We start from the raw sequence: 18,229 nt of genomic DNA on the forward strand, positions 1-18,229 counted from the left end.
TGTACATATTTTGTTAGACTTATACCTAAGTATGTCATTTTTAATCAAATTTATGGGCACAGAGTTGTTCATGGCATTCTTTTATTACTCTTTTAATTTCCATGGCATCTGTAGTGATGTGTCCTCATTTATTTTTAGTAATTTGTGTCTTCTCTCTTTTTTTCTTAGTTAGCCTGGCTGGAGGCTTATCAATTTTGTTGATCTTTTCAAAGAACCAGCTTTTGGTTTTGTTAATTTTCTCTATTGATCTCCTGTTTTCAATTTCATTGATTTCTGCTTTAATTGATATTATTTATTTCCTTCTTTGGATTTAATTTTCTCTTCATTTCCTAGTTTCCTAAGGTGAACACTTAGATTACTGATTTTAATATACACATTTGATATAATAAATTTCCTTTCTTTCACTGCATCCCACAAATTTTGATAAATTGTATTTTCATCAAGTTCAAAATATTTTAAAATTTCTCTTCAGATTTCTTCTTTGACTCATGTGTTATTTAGAAGTGCTGTTTAATCTCCAAGTATTTTGGGATTTTTCCAGCTATCTTTCTGTTACTGATTTCTAGTTTGATTCCATTGTGATCTGATAGCAGACATGTTATGATTTCTAGTCTTTAAAATTTGTTGGGCTTCCCTGGTGGCGCAGTGGTTGAGAATCTGCCTGCTAATGCAGGGCTCACGGGTTCGAGCCCTGGTCTGGGAAGATCCCACATGCCGTGGAGCAACTAGGCCCGTGAGCCACAATTACTGAGCCTGCGCGTCTGGAGTCTGTGCTCTGCAAGAAGAGAGGCCGCGATAGTGAGAGGCCCGCGCACCGTGATGAGGAGTGGCCCCCGCTTGCCGCAACTAGAGAAAGCCCATGCACAGCAACGAAGACCCAACACAGCCATAAATAAATAAATAAAATAAAATAAATAAAAATTAAAAAAAAAAATTTGTTAAGGTGGTATTTATGGTTCAGAATGTAGTCTATCTTGGTGAATGTTCCATGTGAGCTCGAGAAGAATGCATAGGCTATTGTTGTTGGATGAAGTAGGCCATAAGATGTCCATTATATACAGTTAATTGATGGTGTTGCTGAGTTCAACTATGCCCTTACTGATTTTCTGCCTGCTGGATTTGTCCATTTCTGATAGAGCTGTGTTAAAGTCTCCAATCATAATAGTGGATTCATCTATTCTTCCTTGCAGTTCTATCAGTTTTTGCCTGATACTTTAGGAGTATGCACATTAAGAATTTTTATGTCCTCTTGGAGTATTTACCCCTTTATCATTATGTAATGCCCCCTTCAACCCTGGTAACTTTCCTGAACTGTTCTGAAGTCTGCTCTGTCTGAAATTTATATAGCTACTCCTACTTTCTTTTGACTAGTGTTAACATGGTATATCTTTCTCCAAACCTTTACTGTTAATCTATACATTTCTTTATATTTAAAGTGGGTTTCTTGAGACAACCATATTTGTGTCTTGTTTTTTGATCCACTCTGACAATCTCTGTCTTTTAATTGGAATATTTAGACCATTGATGTTTAAGGTGATTATTGATATGATTGGATTACTATCTCCCATACTTGTTGCTATTTTCTGTTTGTTGCCCTTGTTCTTTTTCCTATTTTGTCTTTCACATTTTTTCTGACTTTCATGGTTTTAATTGAACACTTTATATGATGCTATTTTCTCTCCTTTCTTAGCATATCAATAATACTTTTTAAAAAAAAAATTTTTTTTTAATGGTTGCCCTAGAGTTTGCAATATATGTTTACAATGAATCCAGGTCCACTTTCAAATAAGCACGTCACAGGTAGCTCAAGCATGTTATAATAACAAAATATTCCTAGTTCTTCCCTCTCATCACTTGTATCATCGCTGTCATTCATTTCATATATATATATATATATATATATATATATATATATATATGCCCATATATACACATAAGCACATATTATTGAACACATTGTTGCCATTATTATTTTGAACAAACTGTTATCCATTAGATCAATTAAGAATAAGAGAAATAAAAATTTTAATTTTGCCTTCATTTATTCATTCTCCAATGCTCTTCCTTTCTTGTGTAGATCGAGTTTCTGACCAATATAATTTTCCTTCTCTCTGTAGAATTTCTCTTTTTTTGTTGTTTTAAATATTTATTAAATAAATAAATATTTATTTATTTATTTGGTTGCGCCAGGTCTTAGTTGCAGCAGGCGGGCTCCTTAGTTGTGGCATTCAAACCCTTAGTTGCAGCATGCATGTGGGATCTAGTTCCCTGACCAGGGATCGAACCCAGGCCCCCTGCATTGGGAGCATGGAGTCTTATCCACTGCGCCACCAAGGAAGTCCCTAGAATTTCTTTTTAAAGATTTTTTTTGATGTGGACCATTTTTAAAGTCTTTATTAAGTTTTTTACAATATTGCTTCTGTTTTATGTTTTGGTTTTTTGGCCTCGAGGCATGTGGGATCTTAGGTCCCTGATCAGGGACCTAGAATTTCTTTTAACATTTCCTATAAGACAGGTTTACTAGCAACAAATTCCCCTAATTTTTGTTTGTCTGAGAAATTCTTTATTTCTCCTTCACTTATAAAGGAAAAGTTTCCAGGATACATAATTCTAGGTTGGTGATTTTTCTCTATCAACACTTTAAATATTTCACTCCACTTTCTTCTTGCTTGTGTGGTTTCTGAGGAGAAGTTGGATATAATTCTTATCTTTGCTCCTCTATTGGTAAAGAGTTTTTTTCCTCCATCTTCTTTCCAGATACTTTCTTTATTGTTGATTTTCTGAAATTTGAACATATGTCTAGGTGTAGTTTTTTTGGCATTTATCCTGCTTGGTATTCTCTGAGTTTCCTGGATGTATTGTTTGGTGTCTGACATCAATTTGGGAGAAAATTCTCAGTCATTATTGCTTCAAATATTTCTTTTCTCTTTCTCATCCTTCTGGGATTCCCATTACAAATAGGTTACAGCTCTGTAGTTATCCCACAATTCTTGGGATATTCTTTTCTGTTCCTTTCAATCTTTTTTCTCTTATCTTTTTAGTCTAGGGAGTTCCCATTGTCATATCATCAAGGTCAGAGATGATTTTCTCAGCTGTGTCTAGTATACTAATGGGCCCGTCAAAGGCATTCTTCATTCTGTTACAAGTGTATTTTATCTCTAGCATTTCTTTTTGATTCTTTATTAGAATTCCCATTTCTCTGCTTACATTATCCATCTGTTATTGCATGTTATCTACTTTTGGGTATTTTCCCTCCCCTAGGTAAGTCAGGCTCTGTTAAAACCCTAGCAGGCTAGGCTCTGGTAAAATAGTTTCTTCTGAGGGCAGGCCTTGTTCAGAAGAACAGGTGCTCTGGTGTATTTCAAAAATGGCTCACTTTCCCCTCCCTTACCTAAAGCATGAGGGGATTTTTCTCTAATATTCAGTGTGGACCTGGTAGATTCTGTGAAGGTAAAGCTCACAGAAGGGTGGGAGCCCCCTATGACTAGGTCCCCCTGGAGCTTCTAACTCTCAGACTTATCCACACGAAGCTTCCAGCAACTTGTCAATTACAGTTCAGGTTTTCTTACCCAGGCACTGGTACCCTCAGAGGTTTCTGCTTATCTCCGCGGCTGTTTTTGACTTTGACGATGACAAGGGAGAGGGCCTTTCTCAGGCATCGGTCAAAATTCCTGAAACTTGTGACGAAGTCAAGGGAGGAAGGGTGGGGCCTGGAAGGACCCAGTCCCAGGAAAGGTTGTTCCTGATGGGAAGGGCAGCTGCAGGGAGGGGCGGGGCAGCCTGGGGCAGAGGTAAGTGAAAGGAGAGCGTGAAGCCTCCTGCATCCTCCAAACGTTTGCCAGATTGCTCTCTTCCTTTCCACCCCACAGGAGGTACAGATAAAAGCAGAGATGACCCCTCTTCAGAGCACTGATCTAAAGTGGCCTGCCTGTCACTCTCTCTCATCTACCTGTAGCTCTTCTCACTGTTCAGCACCACCTGGTGCATTTCTTTGTGAGGGCTCCTTGTCCATCTCCCAACACTAGAGCAGGCACTCTGTGCAGCAGGACCCTTGCTGCTCCAGCCTCAGTACACAGAGCAATGTCTGGCCCACAGCAAATGTTTATTGAATGACTGAATGAGAGGTCAGAGGCTAAGAACCAGGTCCCCTTCTTACCCTGGTGCCCTCTAGACTCCACTCATGGAGGAGATGAGTTTCTGGCTGGACAGGCTCCAAGCCAGGTCCCTCCCCCGGGCAGCCTTGCCTGATTGGCTGGCCGTCTGAACACTCACCAGTGATGACCTCAAAGTCAGTCTCCACGTCACAGGCAATGATGTCCCCATTTCGTATGTGCCTCTTCACGGCCTCCTTGACTTTGCCCATCCCAAGCTCGTTGCCTCTGTCACCGACCCCTGGAGGGAAGGGAACTGAGTCAGGGCACAGGATCAGGCAAAATGGGGGGCAGTTATGGGGCAGAGCAGCCCCTTCACATGTGCCTCAGGGTGGGGAAAGGGGTTGGCTCTGGATACATTTTCACACTACCAGGAGATGCTGGATTTCTTCAGGTATTCTAGAAACTTCTCCAGTTAAAAATGAGTCAAGGTTTGGAACTCAGCAGAGTGTGGCTGTGTCCACTGTTGGGTCACGTTCTCCAGTCACAGATGGGGCGCCAGGTCCACGAGAGATGGTGACACCCAGGACTTCCTCTCCTGGCCAGTAGCTCCTGCTCAGGGAGGGGCCCCAAGGCCCTGAGTCTTATTACTGTGACCATACAGCATTCCACTGGCAGAAGGGAACCGGTATACGTTGTTAAAGTCAATTCTGTAATTTAAAGGCTTCTGTTTCAAGTATGTGAAATGTATGTGTGTCATTTTAGTTAATTTTAATCTACACCAGATAGGCGCCTGGTTAATATGTGAAGCAGCATAATTAGGAATTCACACCCCAGGGGTGGCCTGTTAGCATTTGAAAGAGACCACAGAATAAAGGCCAATTTGCTAGGCATCAGAAGGTTTGTTAATTATTCTAGCACAATAAATGCTAGAATAAATATGTTAGAATAAGTAAATGTCAGAAATTATTTAATTCATTGGTGAAATAAATGGTGTTCAAGATAGGTGAATTGGCTAGAAGTAATTACCAGGTAACTCCACCCTTGCAGGAACAAGATGAAAAAAACTCTAACAAGCCCTGCAGCCTGTGCCCTTTGAGGTGGTGCCCTAGGAACACCATTTGGTCCTGCGTCCAGGTGTTTCTGGAGGATTCTGTAGACTAGAGGTCAGCTGAATCTGCCTCTGGAAGATGGTTGCAGCTGCCTCAAGATAACCATTCACCAAGGGGATTATCCCAGTGTCCCAAGGACAGAGGGCGGGGGCCCCTCAAGCCTACAGAATGGTTGTATGACTGTTTTTGTGTCTATTTCTACAAATATGTGGAAGAATTCCACCAGAGGCAAGCATTCATTGCGTGATGGTGGAGAGGGGCCTGGAGCTGACTCACCTTGGGCATCAGAGACCTGGTCTCGGCCAAAAGAATGGGATGATTGTGAATGACCAGATGCCCTAGGTCCTCACCCTGAGGATTTTTCTCAGAATGGTTTTCTAGATCCATGACAGTCCATTGAGTGAAAGAAAATAACAACACCTAGCACTGGTATCTTGTTTATTTCTGTCTCTGCCCTTTAGCATTTTATGAAGTTCATCTTGTTCGCTCCTCAGGTGTGTCCCGTCTGTGGACTTGACCTCACTTTACAGAGTCTCTGAGAGGGGCAGGACCCGGGTAGTGGGGGGGACGTGGGTGTCTTGATTCTCAGTTGAGTGTGATTCGCTGACAAGGCAGCTGCCTGTGGAACTGAGGAATAGGGGTGTTGAGGGAGCAGAGGAGGGAAAGGAGGGTTTGGGGGGTAACTCTGCTCCGCAGGGGGCTGGGCAGCCACAGGAGGGGCTCGGGCTCCTGAGGCCAAGAGAAGGGTCCAGGGGTCCACCAAGGGGGCAGCTTGAAAGCACAGCCAGCTCCACCTGCTTCCTCTGGGATCTTGCGGGCATCGTTAGGGGGAAGAGCACAGATCGGGGGTCCATTCAGTGGGGGAAGAGTGTTTGCTCTACAGCTCCTTTGGACCCTGCTGGCCCATGTGGACACAGAAAACCCTTCCTCTCTATCCTGGGAGGCCTCCCCAGCCCAGAGAGGCAGGAAGCACGAAGCCAGCCGCACTGGGGGCACCACACCCAAGGCCTCTTCTGGGAAAGACCAGGGCGATTTGCGGAAATTTTCTACTCAGCCAGGAAGGCTTTCATTGTCTCATCACAATCCCCAAAGCCAAAGGCAACCAATGAGCCTGGGAAACACTCTGAAGTGTTTGAATGGACAGAAAAAGTAAATATGGAACACGACAAACGTGCCTTCATTTCTCCACGCTCTGGTTCCCACCCCAGGGGAGGTATGCTGGCGTCCCAGTCACATCAAGCCTTTCAGAAATTCATAAAGGCAACACGGGCCCACAAAAAGCATAGTAGGTAGGGCCCTGGGAGTCTGGACTCTACTCTTAATTAACTAGGCAACCTCGAGATACCTCCCTAGGTCTCACCTTTGGAAACTATACCTGCCTTACCTACAGGTTTTAAGAGAGGCTTAAACAATACAATGATTGTGAAACCTCTTTGAATACCACAAATTTCTATACAAACATGAATGATCACATTATTAGCAATCAAAATATCACACTGATCATACATTCAAGATATATTTAAAAATGAATAAACTTCATAAGATGATACAGAATACATATGGTACATTCATCCTGTATGACCAAAACAATATACCATGCCCTGATCTTATTATTGTCATTATTTTATTATTAGTTTTGATGTTTTAGAGTTGGACAAATAGAATATGCTCAGTTAAGCGTCATTTCCCTTTCCTGCTCGTGGGAACACTGGATTTCTAAATGTCAGCATCATTATTGTTTATACCGACCAGAATAAACAAAGACCATCTCTGAAGTGGAAAACAATGGTCCCATATAACTCCTTTTTGTCATGTGTTCAACAGTCAATAAAAAAGGCTTTTAGTGCTGACGTGTTCTTGTCGCATTCTCAGTGCCCCTTGCTTACCAGGTGATGAGATTCCAGGAATCTTCTGCACTGCAAGGAAAAGATCGTCAATGGGGTCCACCACGTGCTTGATGTTCCTCTTCCTCGCGTTGTAGTAATTGCCATCGGCAGCCCTTCCCGCGCACTCGATCGCCACCAGATGGTCAAACCTGCCAGGGGAGTGAGGGCACAGGGTCCTTGCGGAGAGCCAGGTGCCTGGCTGGCTCATGCCTTCCTGTGTTTGTGCGAAGGACCCTTCCGTCTTCGTTTCCTTCTTTCCTACAGAACTTGGTTGAACATCCACTGTGTGCCAGAGCCTGTGCTGGGGGTTGGTCTCTCAGATCATTTTAAGAAACAGTATCAGAATCTTTAGCAGCATATTAGAGACAGAGGCTGTGAGAGCAGGAAGGCCAATGGTCAGGGTCACCATGGTAGATGCTGCTGGTGCCCCGCCCAGGTCTCCGTTAACCAGAGGGGCACCAGAACCCAGTGGGTTGAGTGTTGGCTGCTACCGGCCCACTGCTGCCCTCTCCCAGGATCTTGTTCACTTTACAGACACAAAACAGACTAAAAAGGAATTGAAATAGAAGACAAATGACTCTAACACAAGATAAACTTCTTTAGACAGCAGGAGATAGAGAAAAGGCATGGATAGGATGGTGGTAAGAAGGTGGGTTGCAGAATCAGATTGTGTACAGTTCCAGGTCCTGATGCTGCTGGCCTTGGGCGAGTCGCTTAAACCCTCTAGCCGTCATTTTCTGCATCTGTCAGATGACCTAACAACAGTACGTGTCTCACACTGTGTCAAAAGGCTTAAGTGAGAAAATGCACAAGAGACACTTAGCACAGACCTCCACACCTACTCAGGGCTCGGTAAGTGTTACTTGTTGTGGCTGCTATCATGATTAGGAGGAATACTGTTTTGAAAATCTAATTTAAGAACATGAAAATTGCACTTTTATATCTCTCTAAATCCCCCCAAGATGGAGTTCTTTAAAATCTTAACTCTGCTATGGAAAACCGTACGGTAGTTACTCAAAAATTTTAAAATAGGATTACCATATGATCCAACAATTCCACTTCTGGGTATAGACCCAAAAGAATTGAAAGCTGGGTTCCAAAGAGGTATTTATGCAACCATGTTCATAGCGGCATTATTCATATTAGGCAGAAGGTGGAAGCAACCGGTCCATTGATGGATGAACAAGGAAGCAAAATGTGGTCTGTACATACAAGGAAATATTATTCAGCCTTAGAGAGGAGGGAAATTCTGACACCTTATAACATGCGTGAACTTTGAGGGTATTTTGCTAAGTGAAATAAGCCCGTCACAAAAGGACAAACACTGTATGATTTCACTTATATGGGATACTAGAGTAGTCAAATTCTAAGAGACAGGAAGTAGGACAGTGGTTGCCAAGGGCGGGGGAGACGGGGGGATGGGGAGTTATTATTTAATGGGGACAGAGTTCCATTTGGGAAGATGAAAAATTTCGAGAGATGGATGGTGGTGATAGTTGCACAGCTATGTGAATATACCTTATTACCACTGAACTGCACACTAAAAAATGGTTAAAATGGTAAAATTTATGTTATGCATGTTTTACCACAATATCAAAAAAAACCCCTTCACTCTGAATGCTTTTGCTGTACATGTTTTAAAAATCAAAATCTTCGTGCCTGTCCATGTCCTTTGGTTGTGCTAGAAGGTGGTGCACCTCGTATGCTTGGATGGCAGGCCACAGAGTAGGTGTTAGAATGTGGTCCTGAGGCTACACGCCCAGTGCAGGAAAAGGCAATCACTTTTTCTGAGAAGCAGAACCAGGAAGTGGAAAGAACTTTGACGCTGAATTTCCTCTAGACGTATATCAATGGCGACGAAAAGGCAGTTCAGAACAAGAGCTCCAGTTGAGATGAATACATCCTCTGCTCCGGACTTTTCCCCCAGGGGAACTCATTACATACCTTGTGACGGTGGATTGATTGCTTTAGGCCATAAGGGTCCATTGAGCTACAGCGGGAAGTAATCCAGTCCTCGGAGGCCTGCGCCTTGGGAAGACTTAATGCATCTTCTCCAAAGACAGCGGAATCCTCTCTCCACACAGTCAGATCTGGCTCACCCCCCTCCACGCAGCAAACAGAGCAATACCTGTGTTATCTGGCATCAGGGGTCCCACCCGAGAGAATTTTCTAGTTTCTCCCTGAGTTGCCAGAGCTTTGTTTATATGCCAACCTTTTGGAGAAATAAACATTTCTAATATGTGCCACACACGTTCTGGCAGCTTTAAATAGCATGTCGGATCCCCCATCAAACTGTTCCTTGGTGACTCAGGGTCCTCATTGTAAGCGCCAGGCTCTGCTGGGAGATGCAAGGCAGCTATGCCTTCCAGGTCTCTCAAAGCAGTGTTTTAATATTTGAAGTGGATACTTGTTAGTGGTTGTGAAATAAACATTATTTTTTTTAAACATATTTATTGGAGTATAATTGCTTTACAATGGTGTGTTAGTTTCTGCTTATGTGAAATAAACTTATTAGGCCAGGTCAGCATTTTCTGAAAAGTGGACCAGAACAGGATAGGATAGGATAGGATAGGATAGGATAGGATAGGCTAGGATAGAATAGAATAGAATAGAATAGGATAGAATAGAATAGAAAATATCAGGGTATATTAAACATAGCAAGAGTAAATATTGTTTTTTGAAATTTCTGTTTTAGTTATGTGTATGTGTGTACTGGTTTGCAATGCAAAATGTATTACTGTGGATTGTTGTCAAAAAAGTTTGCAAAACACTCTTAAAAGTTACAAGATCTGAAATACATACCTACATATAATTAAGACGTATTTTTCAAAAGTGTTTGACCACAGCACACAGTGAAAAATACACACACGCACACAGTGAAAAATACACCCACACACACAGTTTCACAAGAGAGTACTTACCATTACTATACAAGAAATACAATGATAATTCTATTTCTATTTCATTTTCCAAAGATGTTGGTCACCCCCCACTGAAATGATTTCACTTCTCTTTAATGAGTCGTAACCGAGTTTGAGAAACTGCTAGTTTTTGTTTATTTTATAATTTTCCGATCTTCTCCCTCTGTCAGGAAGACATGCCATCTCTCAGGGACTTGCTACTTCCAGAAATCCTCTGCAAAGGCCCCAGACACGTTGAAACCCCCTAGCCTCGTTGGTGAGTCTGGCCCATCAGGACACTGGACGCCTGGCTCTGTCCTCTCTGGGGAACTGAGATGTGCAGAAATGCTGCTGTCAAAGTTAACAGCACATGGGCTTCTCCACTGTCACCCACTTAAACTGGGATGGGACACACATACCTGGGTGACTTGGGGTTCCCATCTCTGCGTAGAAACGCCTGAGCAGCTTCCGCCGATCGGCCTTGGTAAGTTAATATTGGGATCTGCCTCTTCAGAACACCTTGAAAATAAAGGCAAAGGGTGGAGCCATCAACCCTAGTGCTGCGTTTGGGAAATTCATTTTGGCTTTTCAAAAGCTTCTTTGGAAAGTATCCATTAGTTACCATTATTGAATGACATCTACCTGTAGAATACTTTGCTAGGTAAGCCAAGACCTAGACACAGAGGATACTGAAGTTTACTTTCAGTCCTGAGTAAACCCTAGAGCTGGCCGGCATGGGAGTGGAATCGGGCTAGTGTCACCAGTCTTGTGGGTGAGCAAATATGCTGCACACAGTTGCCCGCAGTACCATGTGACCAGAGGCCTATCCTGGCCCGCTGCCATCATGAGTGCCGGGGACACAGTCAGGTGCCCGTGGTGACAGTGAGCCAGCTCTCTGCTAAGCATGTGACATGCAGACTCTCAATTTTCACAACAATTATGTGTGATAAGAACCATTATTTCCCCATTTTACAGAGGAGGAAAACTGAGGCTCAGAGATGTTAAATGACTTGGGCAAAGCCAAGTAGGTAGATTGGTGTCGTGACTAGTTCCCAGCTTAAGTTCTCATCTGCTCCCCAACCCCACCCCCTTGGCTATCTTCTGGGAAGTTCAAGAAAACAGAGGAAAAAATCCCAGAGTCTGGGCCTTGAGTTAATTACTGGCATCAAGTGATTTCCAAAGTGAATTTGACTCTTAAAAATAGCACACTTTCTAATTATAATAATACATATTAGTGTAGAATATGTGGAACACACACACAAATCCCAAAATAAAATAAAATTGATTTGGTTTCCATGAACTAAACGCCCTCATAGCCGTTTGAGGTAGAATCTTTGCATATTCGCTGGCCCAGGACGAAGTCTCATCCAGCGGCTAACAGAGGGCCTGGGACAGGGATGGTGGACCCAGTACTCACGGTCCCGCTGGTTCTGCAGGAGCTCCTGGACTGCTCTGTGGCCCAGCAGCAGTATCAAGGGGCACTTGGGGGAGCTTTGGTTACCCCCATAAGCTTCATCATCAGCCCCTCACCCTCTCACATAAAGCCAACCCAAATAAGCACCTTGTCTATGTTAAAACCATACGGCCTTGAGACGGCTGCTTCCCACCCCAGCTCCCCCATGTTGTCACCCCAAGCCCTTTGGGAGCTGTTGCTGCCACCCCAGTGGGTCGATGGGTCAAGCTAAGGGCAAGGAGCCAGATCACTGTCAGAGATCCTAAAGTGCCCTCACCGGGGCTCTCCCAACCCCCCTTCTCCAGTTCCACCCCCCCGCCTAGGGGGAAAGACAAGGGCAGGGCAGTGGGTCCATCAAGGGACACTCATGAGGCACATTCTACGTGTGACGTGACACCCCAGGGAATGGGGGGCAGTCACGACAGGTCGAAAGACCCAGCCCCTCTGTGTGCTGTGAGGGGCAGGCTGTTGGCCCCGCAAGGGGGTTGAATAGAACCAAACAACAATTCCTGGCTGTGTGACCTTGGGCAAGCCACGGGACCTCTCTGAGCTTTGGTTTCCCCCTCTGCAGAATGGGGTTAATCAGGCAATTAGCAATCCCAGGATTGCTGTGGACACAATGGTGTGATGTTTGCCAAGCACCAAGCTGGGTGCCTGGCACAAAGCAGGTGCTGAGTAAAGCCTGGCTCTTTATTTCTTTGAAATTGGATTGAGGATACAGGATACTAGTAAGATGGGGCAGCAGGGAGCCACACAGGGTGGGGAACATAGCATATCCCCAAGGTGGGGGCACACAGAGAGAAAGAAGCCCGGGCAAGGAAGGTCGGGGCAAGAGGAGACCCTGCACCTAAGCTATAAAGAACCAATTTGTCAATTTATCTTCAAGACAGGGAATCAATGACTGAGTTTTCTTCTTTAAACATTTCCCAGGCTTCAGTTATAAAAAGAACTGAAATCATTGTCATTAAAAGGCCAAATTGCTTCTACTTTCTTCGTCCACACGTAATGAAAGTTCTACAAAATCTAATACAGCGAATTCCAAGCCACTGTGTGGGCAAGACCCAGTTCTGAGCTGAGGTCCAGCATGGAGCCAGCGGTCAGGTGAGCAGGAGGGCAGAGCGACTTCTGGGAAAGTGGGCAGCACAAAACACCCAGCAGGGCAGTGGCCAGATGGAAGAGACTGCCGGCCTGTGAAGCAGTGGGCACAGTTGGTTGTCCTTTCTCCTCGGTGACAACACGGTCCTTGGTTTTCCTCCTTCCTCAGTGCTGATCCTTATTGGACGAAAGACCCTGCTCTTCCCCTTGACCTCTGGGCGTGGAGCGTCCCAGGGCGCAATCCGGGTCCTTCTCTCTGTCTCCACTTATTCCCTCCATGATGTCATCCAGTGTCTTGACTGTGAGGCCATCAATATGCCAACTGTTCTCCAGTTTCTCTTTCCAGCCCAGACGGCTCTCCTGAACTCGACTCATAGATCTGATTGCCTGCTGTCTTCCCCACTTGCACGTCTAATAGGTACCCACACTTTCAGTTACCCAGGCTCAAACCTGCACTCTTATAAATTTTTTCAAATTATAATTGTGGTAAAACACACCTAACGTAAAATTTACCATCTTATCCATCTTTAAGAGTACCGTTCTCTGGCATTAAGCGCATTCACATCATTGTGCAAGTATCCCGTATCCCCACCATCCATCCCCAGAACTTTTACATCTTCCCAAACGGAAACCCTGTACCCATTACACACTTACGCCCCCTTCCCCCGACCCCAGTCCCCAGCAACCACCATTCTACCCTTTGTCCCTATGATTTTAATTACTCTACCTACCTCAAATAAGTGGAGTCCTACAGGTTTGTCTTTCTGTGACTGGCTTATTTCACTCAGCATAATGTCCTCAGGGTCCGTCTGTGTTGTAGCACGTGTCAGAATGTCCTTCCTTTTTAAGGCTGAGTAATATTCCACTGTATGTATAGACCACACTGTGTTTATCCAGTCATTCGTTAATGGACGCCTGGGTTGTTCCCACCTTTTGCCTGCTGTGAACAATGGTGCTGGGTGTGCAAACGGGTGTGGAAATGTCTGTTTGAGTCCCTGCTTTCAGTTCTTTTGGGTACGTGCCCAGAAGTGGAGTTGCTGAATCATATGGTATTTTCTATCGTTAATTTTTTGAGGAACTGCCAGGCTGTTTTCCACAGCGGCCGCCCCATTTTACACCCTCACCAACAGGGTTCAAGGTCAGGCCTGCCCCACCATGGTCTCCCCTGTCCCAATCCACGCCAACTCCATCCTCTCAGTGTCCTGCCCCAAACATTAGAGCGGTCACGACTCTACCTTCGAAACACAGACAGATCTGGCTGCTTCTCACAACCTCTGTCTCTACCATTCGTCTCTTTGGGGTCCCCTGAAACCAGAGTCTGAGACAAAGACTTGGGTGCAGGTGGTTTATTTGGGAGATGATCCCAGGAGGGAACAGGGGCAGTGAGGACGGGAAGGAGGAAAAGCCAACAGGAGGGTTTGTGCATTTTCAAGGCAATGGGGGTCTCAGTTCCTCCGGGACCTGCGTGTCTCCAAAAGACGGGAGGCAGGGCAGCAGCCCCCACCCTCCACGGGTTGAGGGGGCCCTGGAGGCATTAGTCCCCATACTTCCAGGCTGCGTGGTTTCGCAGGGGTTTCTGGAGAATTCCCCACAGAGCACTGGCCTGGGCCGTCTGTGTGACTCAGAACTTCCACCCCAGCTGTGGCTGAAATCACTGGGACAACAGAAGGACTCGCCACAGGCCACCAGCCTCGTCTCCCGCCTGCGGTAACCTGGCCCATGTCCTGTCCCTACGCTTGTCCCTGCGGCTACCGGGGGATCCTTTAAAACCTAACCGTGACCTCTGTCCTCCATCCGGCTCCTCTTCTCCTTACCCACTCCAGGCCGGTCAGCTGGCTGCTGCCCTGTCTTAAGCCTGCCGGGCCCCCACTCCGCCTAACGGCCATTGTCACAGCCAGGGACACTCTTCCCGCAGCCAGCCCAGGCCTCACTCTTGCACCGGCTTCAAGCCTTGCTCACATGGCGCCCTGTCCAGGAGGTCTTCCCTGACCCTCTTGTTTAAGAGAGCAGCCCACCCCTGCGCCCTCCTCACCCCTGGCCCATCACTCCCCGTTCCCCTGGTCCCGGGCCACTCTATTCCACAGCGTATCACCTTCTAACACACTATATACGCACCGTATTATTCTCCTCTGCTGTTTACCGTCTCCATTACTCCATGAGGGCAGGATGGCTGTCGGTCTGGTTCACCGATGGATCTCAAGAGCCTTAAATAGCGCCTGGCACATATTAGGTACTCAATACACACTCATCGTGTGAAATGGATTCTGTATGTCCAGACACAGCCTTTTCACAACTTCTAACGTAGCAGGCGCTTTAGGATATGGCTTCCTGAGGGGGAAGCCCTTTTTAGAGGCTAAGAAGACGAAAGTACTTCTCTGAAGAATGCATTTTGAGGGACACAGAGAGACAGGCAGTCGGAAGCGCGGTAGAGTCACCAGGCTCCCGGCTGATGCCTGAGTGACGCCCGCAGAACGAGGAGCGATGAGGAGCAGCCGCTCACCCCGCACCCTAGGCCGGTCCTCACACACTGACGGCAGCATCCCAGGCTCGCACGATCAGCACTCTGGGCCCTGATGCCCATCTGGGTGTTCCGGGAACCCGGGAAGCGTGGGGCACCCTGCCCATTTGGGCTCTGTGGGACACGGCTGTCTCAGCCTCTCCACCACTCTGTTCTCGACCATCCTACCCCCAACTCGGGGGTCCTGGGCTGTCCCGGTGGCTCAGTGTCCTCTGCAGGTCACCCCTGCCTCTCACGGGGGGAAGCATGTGCACCGGTGGGATCTTGGGGCCTGGTGGACCCGGCTTCAAATTCCAGCTCATCATCCCCACCTGGTTAAATCACCTGGCCCTCTCAGAGCCTCAGTCTCTTCATCTATAAAATGGGGATAATGCTGTTTCTATCAAAGAGTTGTTCTGAGTGTTAAGGAAAACGCCCCGTGTCAGGTGCGTAGCACTGTGCCTGGGCACCCGGAGGAAGTCCCACAAACGCTGATTCCCTCCACCCTCCGCCCACGAAGGCTCATCTGGGTAAAGGGACCCCCCTCCTCTCACTGCTCACCTCGCTGTACAGCCTCGTCAACAAGGTTCTTGTGCAAATTCAAGGCTCTCTGGTCGACGACCATGGAGACCCGCTTCTTCAAGGCCTGCAGGAAGGCAGCCAGAGCCACGGCTCCCGGCGGGCCGTCCGTCTCTTCTGGAGGCTAGTGGTTGAGAGGCGTGGGGAAGCCGGTGGTGAGGAGCACGGAGCGGGCGTGGGACAGAGACAGGGAGGCCCGCAGCAGCTCACCTGGACGGAGCAGGTGCCCGATCCCCTGGCTGCCTAAAATTATGCAAAAACAAAGTAAAATCACAAAATCACATAACTGTGTTTCAAGTAGCATCTTATGGGGACAGTAGCTTGGTTTCTTGTTCGTTTGTTTTTGTTTCAGGAATGGATTTGAAGGTGTGGCAGACCCCTCCCGGTCCAGTCAAGAAGGGTCACTGGGTAAGGGGCCCACCAGCCTCTCTTTCAGTTAAGTGTGGCCCCGAGACCAGGTCCTCTCCATGTGACAATCGGAGAGCAGTGGAAAGGGAGTGGGAGTGGTGATGTGGCCTCCCCCAGGCCTGGTCATACACCTCCAGGCTCCACTCCAAGCTCTTCCCTTCCTGGGGACTGGGATGTTGACAGCCAGCGCCCCCTGGGGGTCTCATGATAGGATGCGGAGCTGCTGGGTCCCTGGGTGACCGCGAGGGAGCAGATCCCCTTCCTGCAGAGCTAGAACACTCACGCTGGAGGACCCGCCCTGGGCTGTTGTGTGAGAGAGGCACACGTTTCTGCTGTATTTGAGCAAAGCCTCTTGGGGGTCATTTGTTAGAGCAGTTTAGCAAGCGCTAACCAACACAGGGAATACAGAAGGAGGAAGGGAAACGGGGCTGTCTCAGATTCCCCCAGAGCAGACCCTAAGACGAGGGCTTGGGGGCAGGTATTTCAGTGGAGAGGGAGCCCAGGAAAGAAGCCAGAAGTGGGAGGAAGTGAAAAGCCGCAAAAGGATGTGTGAGTGAGCAGGTTAACTCCGAAGGCAATGGCGGCTCAATCCTGCTTGCGATCCCCTAAGAAGCCAAGCGGTAGCCCCTGGGGACTGTCCTGCCAGAGGACAGGGAGACTGAGCAGTACACACCAGCTCTGCCCCCTACTGGCTGAAGGCTGCCCGTCGGGGCGTTGACTCCCCGGCACTTCTGGGCTGCGCCTGCCCTCCTGGAGAAGCAGAGAGACCCGAGGCCCAGGTGGAAAGCTGATGTGCTGGGAACCGCCCACTGCAGCTGCAGTGAACCCGGGGGGTGGGGTGGGGGGGGGTGGGTTGGGCCGGGCACCAGCTGCATCTTACAGACGCCACCGTGGCTGCCAAGCCAGTCCCAGAAGGCAGCACAGCCTCCAGACTCTCATCACATACCATTGTGCCTTTGTCCATGCTCAGGCCACCTCAGGGCGTATCTGTGCCATGGAAGGGGGGGATGTGACTTAGAACTCCCACCCCAGCTGCAGCTGAAATGAGAGGGGGGCCTAAGGGACGCAGGGGGCGTCAACTTGCATTTGACGTACCTGGACAATATGGAGGGACACAGGGTGTGGATTCTGGTTATGGAGGAACAGCTCCGGATTCAGCATCTGGAAACGTACATTCAAGTCCAGGCACTGGCACATCACAGCTGTGTGACCTTGGCCTCGTCCCTTGATTGCTCTGAACATCAGTTTTCCTACATGGAGCTGGGGGTGGTCCAGGTGGAGGAAGGCTGTGAGGCAAGGGCCCCTCATGTACTGCCCGTGGGAGTGGAAACGGGAACATTTGTCTGGAGGGTGATTTGTACCTTAGATTTGTACACTCTGCTGGAGCCAGCAATCCACTTCTAGGAATTTATCCTAATAAAGTGATCATGAGTATGTACACAAATGTAGTCATAAGGATGTTCACTGCAGCATTGTTTGTGGTGTCAAATAATAGGCTATTAATAAAATGGTAGAACATTCATAAAATAGAATTCTATGCAAACACTATAAAGGATGTTGTGGTGATATTTAATGATATAGAAGGATGTTCACAATATATTTAAAAGGGAAAGAAGCAAGTCCCAAAATAGTATCACAGTATGATTCCAATATATAAACTGGAATATACATATATACGTGTGTGTGTGTGTGTATATATATATATATATATATATATATATATATATATATATATATACACACACACACATTCAGTCTTATAGGTTCAAGACTGAAGAAAAAGAAAAAGACTTTAAGGGCAAACATAAAACTGTTAATAATGGTTAACTGTGATGCGATCCTGGTAATTTTTATTGCCTCTTTCATGTTTTCTGATGTTTCTACAATAAACATGAATTACTGTTGATAAGTGGGGAGAAGAATAACAACATCTTAAAAGAAAAAAATTGGAATGTAATCCATTTAATAGGATGTGGTGAGCATCGATAGAGAGAAGAGGGGAGAGAGACCTTTGTCAACTTGAAAGCAGTCCATCCATCTACGATGATGTTATTAGCACAAACATTACCATTATAAACCTGCATTTCTTCATCTTCTCCAGGCACCTCAAATGCCAGCCAACGTCCTCTCAAAAATGACTGAGTGGCTCTATTACTATGCTCAGTGACTGGTGTTCAATACATGGCCATCAATCTTATACCTGCTTAT

General features: G+C 46.6%; 1 protein-coding gene across 1 annotated transcript in view; it reads right to left on the bottom strand.

Annotated features, from left to right (window-relative positions):
• The window catches only part of DGLUCY (D-glutamate cyclase), an 89,091-nt gene that overhangs the window by 22,682 nt on the left and 48,180 nt on the right, over positions 1-18,229 (bottom strand). Inside the window, 5 exon segments of the mRNA XM_082384647.1 lie at positions 4,273-4,392; positions 7,090-7,238; positions 10,409-10,508; positions 15,596-15,737; positions 15,741-15,856. Of these exon segments, the coding sequence (XP_082240773.1) occupies positions 4,273-4,392; positions 7,090-7,238; positions 10,409-10,508; positions 15,596-15,737; positions 15,741-15,856 (627 nt within the window).

The sequence above is a fragment of the Balaenoptera borealis genome (genome assembly GCF_965194805.1).
Source record: "Balaenoptera borealis genome assembly, chromosome: 3".
NCBI lineage: Eukaryota > Metazoa > Chordata > Mammalia > Artiodactyla > Balaenopteridae > Balaenoptera > Balaenoptera borealis.